Source organism: Macaca thibetana, chromosome 3, assembly GCF_024542745.1.
Source record: "Macaca thibetana thibetana isolate TM-01 chromosome 3, ASM2454274v1, whole genome shotgun sequence".
Classification (NCBI taxonomy): Eukaryota; Metazoa; Chordata; class Mammalia; order Primates; family Cercopithecidae; genus Macaca; species Macaca thibetana.
In genome coordinates this window covers 108,529,273-108,543,316 of record NC_065580.1, presented here as the reverse complement: position 1 = coordinate 108,543,316, position 14,044 = coordinate 108,529,273, and the positions used below count along the sequence as shown (strand labels likewise).

General features: G+C 38.9%; 1 protein-coding gene across 1 annotated transcript in view; it reads right to left on the bottom strand.

Annotated features, from left to right (window-relative positions):
- STARD3NL (STARD3 N-terminal like) overlaps nt 1-14,044 on the bottom strand; it is a 52,739-nt gene that overhangs the window by 19,456 nt on the left and 19,239 nt on the right. The window contains exon 2 of the mRNA XM_050783335.1: nt 3,631-3,913. Coding sequence (XP_050639292.1) covers nt 3,631-3,855 — 225 coding nt within the window. The 5' untranslated portion in view covers nt 3,856-3,913. The remainder of the gene's footprint in view (nt 1-3,630; nt 3,914-14,044) is intronic.

The window sequence follows — 14,044 nt, the reverse complement described above, 5'->3', positions numbered from 1 at the left end:
CAGATCATCCTCCCATCTTAACTGCCACCTATCCTTCCAAATCCAATTCACAGTCCATCTCTTCCATTCACTCCCTCAAACAGTCCAAGCCACTGATCTCTCTCATCTGAATTTCTGTTATACTTGGTCATCACAGTTTATAGAGCATAATAGGAATGAGGTAATAGAATCAGAATTAGCAGGGTAATAAGTACCTGAAACTTAAATGTAACAATAGTGAGAAAACAGTAACCAGCATTTTTTTTTTCCTTTTTCTGGGTCAAATCTGTTTTAGTTATTAATAAATTACACAACCTGTAATTGTGCAGACCTTTGTATCTTCAAAGGGGCTGCTGTATACATCTTTCCATTTGATCTTCACATGGACCCATGAGGAAGGCAAGACCAGTATTAGTTTGCTGAATTGATCAAAAGGCCCAGAGAACTTATTAAACAGCTTGCCTAAGGCCAAAGACCTGGTCACGAAAGCTCTAAGTCAAATTAGGAATGTTATGACATTTTCTAGTACACCAGTTAGAAAATAACAAGAAAAAAGTCACTAAGCACTGATAAAGGCTTTTTTTGAACCATAATCTCAATCAAGCATCAAAAGCTAAAAAGAAAGCCAAATTCCTTTCGACTGTCACTATTTTGATCCCTGTTCATACTGTCTACAGAGACTAGGAGAGAGCCTGCAGAGGGAACAGAGTCCTCAGGGAACCCAAGCCATAATTAATTCCAGATCCAACTTGGGAAATCAGTCTACTCAAAGGTGGACCAAGAGGCCTTGGATAGAATCAAAACCATCCTTTTAACTGACCGAAAAGAGATCAGGAACCCTAAGATCTTCTAGAAGGAAAATGAACTAAGGTGCTGTTAGGCTTCTCTGGCTCATCCGAGCCCTACACTCAAGGCTGGGATGGTGCCAGTCAGGTCCCTGGAGCACAGAGGGAAGGTGGCTAAGGTGGAAGTCATACATGGAGGCAAAGTACTTTGGTTATTGTTATAATTGCAGAGAACAGCTGGTTCCCCATATTCTAAAGGCCTAAGCACTCTTTATGACATTTTCTTTCTTCTTTTAAGACTACGTCACAAGGCAGCATAAGATTATGTGCCATATTTATTCAGCTAAACTCTAAATTTCACGTAGTTTTTTTTGGTAGAGCTTGCAACACCTGATTTAGAAACCTGTTCTCTGGCACTCAGTAAATGTAAAGACACAAAAAATAATAATAATGGATTTGAATGATTAGAGTTTTACAGAGAGACAACAAAACAAAATGAATGGTACTGTGTGTAGCGAAACGCCAGGTCAAGATTGACAATTCAAAACCAGTAGAACTAGAAAGTGGACACTGAAAAACAATCATACTAAAAAAAGTCATGATGTTCTTGCTTAAAGATCGTATACCCTTTTCCAATCTTTTAATTTTACAACTGGGGAAACTAGTAGTTGGTGAAAAAGTGAGGATAAAAACACATTTCTAAATTGCTAGGCCTGGTGATTTTTCATTTAGAACATGTTGCATACAGATGTAAATAGATAACCTGTCTGCGAACAAGAATGGGGGGCAGCCTACTTCATTTCTATTTCCCTGGAGAAAACCGAAAGGAGGGAAATGAGAAGTGTGATCCCATGAACCCCACCACAGTTCTGCCCCATGACTTTCCTCATTTAATGGCACATAGTGATATAAGCAGCCAAAGCAATGAATGCCTGGACTTGCTGTTGACGTTAAAATGATTTTTAAGTGTGCCCCCTTAAAATTACTGCTGTGTTTCCTGGTGCATTTCTGGTCGGACACGGTGGCTCACGCCTATAATCTCAGCACTTCGGGAGGCTGAGGCAGGTGGATCATGAGGTCAGGAGATAGAGAACAGTGTGGAGAACATAGTGAAACCCTGTCTCTACTGAAAATACAAAAAAATTAGCAGAGCGTGATGGTGTGCACCTGCAGTCCCAGCTACTCTGGAGGCTGAGGCAAGAGAACTGCTTGAACCCGGGAGGTAGCAGTTGCAGTGAGCCAACATTATGCCACTGCACTCCAGCCTGGGTGACACAGCAAGACTCCATCTCAAAAAAAAAAAAAAAAGAGATGCATTTCCTTTTCATCTCTCATTACATAGCTATAGTTTTGAAAACATATTACTCCTTTAAAATATGCATTAAAATATTTTCTTTAATGTGCATATATAGAACAAATAGTAAAAAGAAACTCTAAATTACTATGTCATATCCCTGGCCTGTCTGGTTATAAACAAAACTTAGGCATTCCCACAGTGCAAAATTAACAGAAGAAAAATCTGTAAACAGAAACTTAACAGTGGACTCATGTTCCACATCACTGTGATTATGGGATGAATATTATTTTCTCATGTAACTGTCTGCTTTCATAATGAGTTTAGGTCCTCTGTTAGGATTCATGAAGAAATTAAATGAGATTCAGTGACCCTAATTATTAAGTAATTAGAGTTTAGAATTGAAATTACTGCTATGAATTAGAATACTAATAAAAAATTAGGTTAAGATGTTCCTTCTTGCTGTTAAAAGACAAAATTTAAAATAATTTTCAAACAGGAATCAGCATCTTTTCACAACTTCTGTATTGTAACAAATTCTCATAAAGCATCTAGCACTGTGCCTAGCAAAGAGTAACCCCCTAAAAATAAACAACAACAGGGAATAATTAGTACTAACCAGGTCTTAGCAAACATTTCCTGGAAATAAATGAACTGCTGAAAACAGGAAAGCAGAGACTTTCTGCCTGTGAGGAAAACCTTCTGGAGGAGCTCACCTATTTGTCGGTAAGGAATGTAAACAATCAGAGCCAAGGCTTTGGGACGAAAACACATATACTGGGTTAAATAAAAAATATTAAATGAGTTTCATCTGTTTATTCTGATTTTTATTAATGCGGTAACTAGAGAATTTAAAATTACATATTTAATAGTTTGCATTATATTTCTATTGGACAGTACTGGTCTAGACAATTGGTTGGTAATACAGAATAACTGCATAAACCTCCGAATGTCTCCAGGACAACTTTTCTGGTGAAACATAAATAAGTAATCTCTTTGCAAGAAAGTAAAGAACAAACATATGCCAAATCTTAAATCTGGGAACTAGAAAAGTACACGAAACATCTAAAACATATTCCAAAAGCATCCTACATTTTCTGGAGGAAGGATGGGTAAACTTTTTCTGAAAAAGACTAGAGAATAAATATTTTTGCCTTTGTGGGTCAGAGGGTCTCTGTCACAACTATTCAACTGCAACTACTCAGTGCAAAGGCCAGCCATAAACAATATGTAAACAGATAGGCCTGGCTGTGTTCCAATAAAACTTTATTAAAACAGGTCTACTGAATTTGTCTTGCAGCCTATAGTTTGTCAACTCCTGTTACAGAGCAAAATACTAGCAATTCAAATTTCAAAATCCCAGACAACATGAGTTTTAAACTGACCACATTTGCCTTAAACAATAATACTAGAGAACAAGAAAGGTCCAAATCAGCAGAAGAACAGCAATGGCTTCATTTGGAAAAAGACGGAAATTACTAAATGAGACAAATGATAAGAAAAATGAACAAAAAAAACCCTGTTGTCTCTGGAAACACTTCTTAAAAAGTCATGAAAGAACCACCAACTTACATTTAACTCTATTATCCACAGTAACGTTACAAATAAGAGGTCAAAGGTGACAAACAAACAGAAAGTCCTCCTGACATCAGATATGCCTTTCTTTTCCCTTCCTTCATAGGACTCAATCCTGGCCATGAGTTGTGTGGGGTTGATGGAATGGATGTTGCGCAGAGAAGCATGGGAGCTCTGGCTCCCGGTGAGAGCGTTCTCCATGTCTTCTGGCAGGTGGTTCATCCTGGAGGAGGGTTACAGGAGCCTTTTTCCAACCTCACCATCCCTAAAGAGAAGACACCTTTGGGAAATAAAATAGAGACACCATGTTAAATCCAAGCTGACCAAATATAACTGTGTTACCCTCTCCACTGTGCAACTATTTCTCTAACTGAACAACAGAGTACCTTGACTGATTTATGCTTTCATGAAGACATAAAAAGAAAGAGAAATGAGAGCAAAACATAATGTTTTAGAGCAATACTACAAAACAGCTGTTGTAGCAAAGAATGGCAATAGAGAAGAAGCAAATTGACTAGGAAAGGGTGAAGAACAGGATGTTAGCTACAATTGAAAGCAGTGTTCCTGATGACCTGGAGCAAGCCTCTTGGTGAACAACTCATGCCGGTTACCTTTCTGTGCCAGGAAGAAAACCTCCACAGTCCTGTAAGTATAATTATGCATAGGCTAGAAAATCATTTACTGAAAGCTTTCCTGGAGCATGTAAGCAGAATGTGTAAATTAGCTATAAAAAAGCTTATTTCCAAGGCTGGGCAATACAGCAAGATCCTGTTTGTACAAAAAAGAAAAATTAGCTGCGCATGGCAGCACAAGCCTATAGTCCTAACTACTCAGGAGTGGCGTGGGAGGATCGCTTGAGCCCAGGAGTTGAGGTTATAGTGAGCTATGATCATACCACTGGACTCCAACGTGGGTAACAGAGCAAGACATTGCCTCAAACAAAAAACAAAAACAAAACAAAAATCACACAAAAATCCTTACTTCCTAAGGAGGAATTTCTTTCCATCAAAAGTACCTTATAACCTAAAGTTAGCATTTCCCCATCCTCTCAATGAACAAGGATGTTTCCAGGCCTCTTCTTGGAAAAGAAGTGCACACTTCAAAAAGTTTAGCACCAGGCAAACCACCCAACCAATAATTACAGAAGGTATAGTTCTATACAGAGATGCAGGCCCCTCAAGACCAGAGAGCACTTTTATAATAAAAATAAAAGATGAGCAATCTAAATAATCTGATCTGCTTATAGATGGGAGAAGGATATTAAACAAAGTGTGGTGCATGGTATGATTGTCAAGTAGTCAAGTTTCCTTTTCTGTAGGACCTCTCCCTGTGGGATTATATACTCCTGGCTCTACTGAACTCATATCTGTTCTTTAGTCATGAATGTGACATGTAAGTGGGCAGAAGTTCATATGCCACTTGTGTCCAGAGCTGGTGCATGAAGAGCCAGTACGTGGCTCACTACGTTCTCGTTTCTTTCTGCCACAATGACTGGCAATGTCCAGGTAAAGAAGAGGACTTTCAAAGCCATAAAATAGAATTTAGAAACAGATGGCTGAGATTTCCCTAAGGCAATATGATCCTATTTGGTTCTATCATTCACTGTCCAGAACTTTTTCTCTTTACACTTGACCCTAATTTCTCTTCCTTTCTAATTCCTAATTCCACACTCAGGAATCAAAGTCTTTCTCATACTTTTTAACAATGTGGTGGTAAAATGGCACAGTATTTATGAAGGCAATTTGATTATATGAAATAAGTTACTTTAAAACATCCATACTTCTTGATCTTGTAACCCTAAATCTAAATGAGATTAACCAAGCTACAGACATTCAAAGCAAAAACTGATCTATGGCCTTAAAGGTCAGGTTAGTGATTATCTTCAAGAAAGAGGGAAGAAGCAGTGATTAGAAGGCAGAGGGTAGAGGACATATTTAGGGGACTTGGTAAAGTTCTGTTTCTTAACTTGAGTAGTGACAACATGGTTGTGTTCATTTAGTGATAATTTATTGATGTACACAGTAGTTTTAGTCATGTGTTAGCTCAGGAAAAATTCAAAATGCTATATAGTATATACATGTACACACAACTGAATAGTGTATATTATCTTTCAATAAAAATCCCTATTAAAAAACTTTATCATAAGGTATCTATAATAGTCTCAATTAGAAAACAACCTAAATAACTAATTAGAATAATTAGATAAATCACAGTATAGCCACAGTATAGTCACTAAAATAAATGTTTATGAAGCATTTGTAATGACTTAAAAATGCCTGGGTTATGATAACTAAATTAAAAATCGAATACTAGGCCCGGTGGGGTGGCTCATGCCCGTAATCCCAGCACTTTAGGAGGCCAAGGCGGCGGATCCCGAGGTCAGGAGATCGAGACCATCCTGGCTAATATGGTGAAACCCCGTCTCTACTAAAAATACAAAAAATTAGCCAGTCGTGGTGGTAGGCACCTATAGTCCCAGCTACTCGGGAGTCTGAGGCAGGAGAATGGCATGAACCCGGGAGGTGGAGGTTGCAGTGAGCTGAGATCGTGCCACTGCACTCCAGCCTGGGCGGCAGGGCAAGACTCTGCCTCAAAAAAAAAAAAAAAAAAAAAATCGAATACTAAATGGAATACACACACATATAGTATGTTCAGAACTCTGTAAAATAAACCTAAACCGAATTCTTATAGGAATGCACCTATGAAATATATCAGATATTACCAATGATTCTCTCTGACTGATGAGATTATATTTTCCCCCTCCTTTGGCCTTTTTCACACTTTTTGCACGTGTTATATGTTTACAAAGAGAGGCACTAAATTCAAACATCACTCTGTCGGGGTTCTGGACAGATGTCCTCAGAACCCTAAGCAGACTTTCCCTTTCTTTTCTGCTGATCCAGGCAACATTAGGTAATGTGTCTCATTCAATTTGTTTCCTCAGAGTCAGCAAATCAGCAAAGCATTTTGAAAAACTCAGTAAGAAGCCACTTAAGTGTTTAGTAAAAGGAAAGAAAATATTAAGCTCCCAAATTGAAAGCATTCTTATATAATTTCTGTCTTAATGAGATCAATGCCACCCTAGTGGAAGGCATAGCAACGGCATATTCCCCAGTAGCAGCTCTTAACACAAAGCTTGCAAGGCACTACCACCTGTCAGACTTCTAGGAGTTAATTCTGAAACAATAAGTAAATATGAATGTAATTAATACATCTTTTGTGATGAAACACACATTTTAAGTTTAAGAAAACAGCTGAGGCCGGGCGCAGTGGCTCATACCTATAATCCCAGCACTTTGGGAGGCCGAGGCGGGCAGATCACTTGAGGCCAGGAGTTCAAGACCAGCCTGGTCAACATGGCGAAACCCCGTCTCTATCAAAGGGAGTGGGAGCGGTGGTGCACACCTGTAGTCCCAGCTACTTGGGAGGCTGAGGCAGGAGAATTGCTTGAACCTGGAGGCAGAGGCTGCAGTGAGCTGAGATCGTGCCACTGCACTCCAGCCTGGGCGACAGAGTGAGACTGTCTCAAAACAAAACAAACAAAAAAAAGAAATCTGGATGAATGAATACAGACATATTTTTGCAACAATATATCCTACATTATGATAAAGCAACTCAGATAATTCTAAGCCAGTCTAATAATTAGCAGCTATATTTAAAAATCAATTTAAATTATTAAATTCACTAATATGTGAACAGAAAATTGAACAAATTCAAAATTCAAACTGAGGACCGATTTTAGGAGGAAGAGCATTTTCAAGGAAATTAAATCATTTTCTTAGTTTCACTCCTTTTTCCTTCCACAAACGCACTTCTTGTGGATAAAAAAGATTAATAAAGAAACATACAACCCTAGAAATCTGAGATACATTTCAAAACAAAATATGATATTAAATACACAATGGAATACATATGGCTTGGGAAATGAGAATCATTACACGATTTTTCATATGTGTATGTGTAACTGCTAATTAGCAAGAATTTATAGATACTTTCACCTCAATAAAAAAAAAGTTACACAAAGCACAGACATCTCTAAGCAGACTGGCTCTAATCAAACTGATCTTTCTCTGGGAAAGAGGGAAGTTGTAAAAAGGCAAGCGAGCTTGCTTTTCTTTTTCTTTCTGATTTACCTACTTAATCCAGTGAATTAACTGGTCTAGATGAAACCAATGACAAGGTTAATCTCCATTAGGTTATGAAAACACACAGTTCAGACTTCTAGAATTAATTTTTTGAGTGAAGCTTTTACTCAAAAACAGAAAAATAAGAGAAGAAGGGTGCTTAGTTTGAGGGACTCATGTTAAAAACATACTATTCGAACTCAGAAACATTTGGCCATCTTTGTCCTCTATCTCCCTTACTGCTGGTGAAACTGACTAACAGTCACATATGGCCTCTTGCAGCACACAACAGCAGGTCAACAAATTTGACAGCTTCTTCTCCCCATGCCCCCAAAAAACAATTACTCCTGATTGATAATATATTTGGGGGATTGGTAAGGGCCTGTGGGCTGGTGGGAAAAGAGAGCTCAAGAATCTTTCTTACTCCTACAAAGCAGACTGTAAACTGGAAAATTTGGGAAGCACTGGTGAAAAATACTAAGGAAATGTCAGCTAATTTATGCTCTGTAGGAAACTCTTGGTTTCTGCATTATTGGCCCTTATAATAAGACTGAATTTTTTTTTTCTGTGACTCATTTCATTGGGATAAACTTGAGTTAAAGATATTCTAAATACAAGTGTATTTGAGTTAATATACTAGATATACTTCTAAATGTTTTTAAGGAACTCAGGCTTAACACATAGAATGTTTAGCTTGAGTTCCTTAAAAAATATATAGGTTAAATGAGTATAACAAATAGTGGAACAGGGAAGAACGAGAAGCACTGCACTAGCTTCTTCACAAGCCTTGAAGCGACACAGCAGGTTAAGGGCTGTGATACATTTCCAGATGGGTGAAATGGAGAAAACATGCCTCAGAGCAGTCTCGGGTGGGGGCTTTGAGGGGAACAGTGGGGAGGACTACATCTACCCAGCTGCTTCTTGTTGCCTATTTCCACCTGTCAAACTCCTCCTGACAGTGAGCCAACTCTACTACACTTCTAGTTGCTTCATCTGGCCAAAGCAGTCTCTCTTAAAACCAGATTACACATTCCTGGGTATGACATTTCATTCGAGTCTTGAGGGAAGACACGAAAACTGGGTGTGGGACTGGCTAGCCTAGGTGCTGGAACCCCACAGACTAGAGTAGAGCTGCTTGCCCAGCAAAGCCAGTGGCTGCAGGTTCTTGAGGCAATGCCAAAAGAGGCTGAGAAAGCGCAGAAAACGTGTCATGGGATTTTCACATGCAATAAAGTTCTGAATTTTTGGTGTGCATATGTACCAATATCACATGTAGATCTTGGTTAATCCTCAATACCTGATCCATGTGATTCTGACACTCATTGAGAAAGAGAGCTTCCTTTTAATGAGTAAAGAGAATGATCATTCCTTAAAGCTGCTTTCCACTGTCTGATTATTGGATTTCATCCTAACCATACCCTTCAGAAAGCTGAAGTACAGTGTGAGTTCCTTCAGAGACACTTTTCTGAATGCTCCCCATATTCCAACCAGATACATTTCCCCCAAGCTCCCCTAATCTGTGGATGTGACACTTAATGGTACTGCTTACCACAATAGGCCTTAATTATCCACTTTGCTGCCTCTCCCACTAAGTAGTATATTCCTTAAAGGCTCTGAAAATGACCACAGCACATGACAGACAGCAGGAACAGAACAAATATCAACTGTATAAATTCTATCTAGCATCTAGCACAGATATTAGCAGAGAGTAGGCTATCAGCAATCTCTGTTGAATTCAGGAGATTACAACTGTTTGTTTTTGTTTCTGAGGAAGAGCTTGGGTATTTTTCCAGATGTCATTTCAGAAGTATTAAATATTCAATCCGGAGTACTGAGATCCTCTCTGGGGTTGGCTTAAGGAAAGCCATACCTCTCTAAAGAGGGTGCTAAGTATTGATTAGCTGTATACACAGGAAGCTAAATCTGCAATTCAGAATTTATCCCAACTGTGTGGGAAGTATGGGAGTGAAGAATTAGAAAATAAAGAAAAACATATGGGTGAGAAGATGAGAATCCCCTTTGGTTGTTTTTTGAAAAAGAGACTGATGTCTTGTTTTATACCAATGTGTAATTATCCTCCTCTATACTATAGTATCAGTCAGCTATTTCTATTTATGCTACATTAACAAATCACTAAAAACTCAATGGCTGAAAGTAACCCACATTTATGTTCAAGCTCACAGGTCTGTACGCTGCCTGAATTTCACCTGATTTAGGCCGCACCTCATGATGGGTACAGAGCCGGGTCGAAACATCAGCTCCATCTGCTTCCCACACAGAAGTGACACTACCCAGACGGTGGACAGCAGCTGCCGTGGAGAACGAGCTACCACTGCTTGCATTTTACAGGAGCCCCACAATCTCTCAGCCTTCCTAGGAGAAGAGAGAGACTGTGCACCTCCTGTTGACAGCCCGAAGCCAAGTCTCTCAACCCAACCACCCAGCCTTCTCAGCACTACTTAAGGCAGCAGCCAGGACACTGTATGTTTTCTTCCAAAGAATGTTGGAATAACAGACATTAAAAATATTTAATTTAGAAAGGCTTTAGTCATCATCTTAGCAAAAGTCTTTGGAGATGATTTGGCTTAGAGACACGTTTTCTTGGTCTTGTACAGTGTTTCTTAAGATACTGACTTAACTGCTAACATTTTAATTACTTTTTCCCCACACTTCTAGCTTCTTTGAAAAGTCAAAAGGTATAGAATCATCAGGCCTGCATTCTCTTACCATGATGATAAAGCCAAGCTGCTGACCACTTTAAGTGGGACACACACTCTCCAGTTGGCCTCAATCTTCACCTAGCATGGAGGCAACTGACTTTGCCAGCCTGATCTTTCTGACTCTTCTTACAGGCAAAAACGGTGGGGCCTACATGGATCCATCTAAGAGATATTTCAAGGTGGTGTATAGTTATGATTCAAACTTGGTTCTTTCCTTTCCATCATCCTGCCTTACCCCAGATTCATAGAAGGAAGTGGGAGATACATCAAGAAGTGTTCACATGGTGTGCGAAATACAGTCATGCAATTTGAGAGTCCCAAAGCACAGACTGCCATGGCTGTGCCTACTGTATCCTGGGACTGGGTGTCCCTGGAAGCAAGAAGCAGCCTGAGCTGGCTGTCTTGCAAGGCCCCCCACTGTTATGAGACCTGGTTAATGACACAGAAGTCCTGTTTAGAGTCCTCACCTTCCCTTCCGAGGTGAAGCAGCTAGAAGTAGGATATGAGAACAGTGAGTGAATAACCTGACATTTATATACTTACCTTGCTAGTATGAGAAAGAGGCCTGAAAAAACACAGATGCTTTAAAAATAAGCATGCATAGAGAAGAGAGAGATGTGGGGCAGAAGCTAATCCAGAATACTAAAAACATAGCAAGACAGAGTCACCTTCATATTCTAAAGGCACCCATGTGACATGAGGAACATTATGGCATGCTAACAAGACCTGGAAAATTGATGTGTAAAATTTAACCTGTAATTCAAAATTTGGTAAAATAAAAAGTTCTGCTTAATGTCTGCCTATATGAGCCTGTCTAAATTTTGAAAACACTTCAAAAATGGTTTGTAGATAAGATATTCTTAAAAAAAGAAACAAGTGGCTGGGCACAGTGGCTCACAAATATAATCCTGGCACTTTGGGAGGCTGAGTAGTTTGAGAGTAGCCTGGGCAACAGAGTGAGTCCTCATCTCTTCAAAATATTTAAAAATTAGCTCGCCATGGCAGTGTAGACTTGTAATCTTAGCTACTCGGGAGGCTGAGGCAAGAGGATCACCCGAGCCCAGAAGTTCTAGCCTGCAGTGAGCTTAAGATTATGCCACTGTACTCTAGCTTGGGAGACAGAGCAAGACGCTGAAAGAAAAAAAAAAAAGAAAGAAAGAAAGAAAGAAAGAAAGAAAGAAAGAAAGAAAGAAAGAAAGAAAGAAAGAAAGAAAGAAAGAAAGAAAGAAAGAAAGAAAGAAAGAAAGCAAAGAAAGAAAGAAAGAAAGAGAGAGAAAGAGAGATGGAAAGAGAGAAAGAGAGAGAGAAAGGGAGAGAGAAGGAGAGAAAGAGAAGAAAGAAAACGTAATGCTATCCCACAGGATGAGAAATTCATAGGGAAGGGACTGGCAGGGGGCAAGGTTAGGGAGTTGATGCATGTGTGTGACACTCCAGCCTCCTGAATCTGAGAACCTTCACCACGAAGCTCTACAGGAAAAGTTTCATAAAGCCAAAAGCAAACAAATCTTTCTTTGGCAAACTGCCCATTACATTTACATTGACATTTCAAAGCAGCCTTGTTTTCCTGTGTGCCATATATGCTCCCTATTAAATACAATGTCCAGAAAAAAAAAAAAAGGTGTTTAAAAATTAAATCTAGTAGCCCCAATTTTAAAAATGTTTTTTCTAAAAATTTATTCTCATAAATTACATCCAAATTAACAGCTGAGGCAACAGAAAGCTACTATATAGAGAAATATGGGTAGAAACCAGTCATCCCAAAATAATATGTGAAAAATTCTATAAAGCATTTAAATAAACTCACCCAGCCAATTATTTGGTATTACTTCAAATTAAAAAATATTTTTGGAGTCAAATAATCAAATTTTGTCATCAAATTCCTAATGTGCCAAGTGAAAATGAGTGAAATGTTTAAAAAAGAAATAGAAAAAAAGAGGTTTATGTATGAAACTCTACAAAGCATTCCACAGATACACATGATCAGTTCTACAATGGGGAAAAATTTTGAAACAAAGTAATACTGAGAGTTACCCTATTAAATCAACACATAATGAATCAAAATAGATGTGCTGGATCCTTAAAGAAACAAAATAGCTCACAAGCCAACCAATGAGAACAAGCTGACAGGCACATGCTCAAGTCTAAAGAGGAGAAGAGGCAATGTGCCCATCAGAAAGAAGATAGGTCAGCCAGGAAAACACAGGAAAAGGAGTGTCACAATCCAATGTGACACTCCATCAAGCATCTCCCATCCATTGGCCAAGTAATTCCTATGATTAATTGACAACGATTTAATTTAATAATCTTCTGCATACCTCCCACATCCTTTTTCTAATTCCATGTTTCTGATTAAGATGTAATATTTTATGTAAGGAAACAACAAGCTGGTCAGGTTGAAGCAAACATTCAGTCCACATGGCAGTTAAGGTGTTCACTGCAGACACTGAGACGTGAGCCTACTCATGCAAGGCAAAGCCACTTGCAACTGAGTTCTTTAAGCTGCTGACTAATCAAGTTTCTCAGTTAACAACGCGAAGGTCTGGGTTCAAACACGAATAAGGTCACCAGTGTGATAACACTGAGTAGTTTTTTGGGAGATGGAGTCTAGATGTGTTTCTAATAACCTACACTGGCACCATCAGCTACAAACTGCTCTTTGGGAACTTCTAGAGAGATTATTCAGACACAATCTAAATGATGGATAGCTATCACAAAATACTGACACATTCTGTACATGGTATGCAAGTAGTAATTCCAAAAAAGAATTGTAGAAAGGTTGTATCATCACTCAGATATTCCCCCAGTATCTCTTTATAAACTTACAGGTAATTATCAATAATTTTCCATAACTGGCATTATTAAGTGGACTACAGTTAGCAAGCTCAAAGCAAAGCTAGAATCACTGAACTTGACTATACAATAATAATACTACACTTGTTTATTCTGACTTGCATGTATTTGGGTATGATTACTAATTCATACCCAGTAAAAGTCAGAGGAGGTTCACAGCTCACACAAAGGCTTTTAATAAGTCCACAATAACTCAAGGTGCATAATTAAGCTCTGAAAATTCTGACATATACTCTTTCAACTCAGCAAGTATCGTTAACACTGGGATTTTTAAAAACTGAGAAGTGTGACCGGGCACAGTGGCTCACACCTGTAATCCCAGCATTTTGAGAGGCCGAGGCAAGTGGATCACATGGGGTCAGGAGTGTGAGTCCAGCTTGGCCAACATGGTAAAACCCCGTTTCTACTAAAAATATAAAAATTGGCCAGGCGTCCTAATGCACGCCTGTAGTCCCAGTTACTCAGGAGGCTGAGGCAGGAGAATCACTTGAACAGGGAGGTGGAGGTTGCAGTGAGCCGAGACTGCGCCACTGCACTCCAGCCTGGTCGACAAAGTGAGGCTCACTCCAAATATATATATATAAAATTAGGCTTAATATTCACCACTCAGTATCAGTGTATGCTTTATGTGAAAGAACAGAGATACAAAATGTTCTTAAAACAAAAAAAAAGGCAAATGCTATGTAAATGGAAGATTATAATAACAATGAAAGGTTT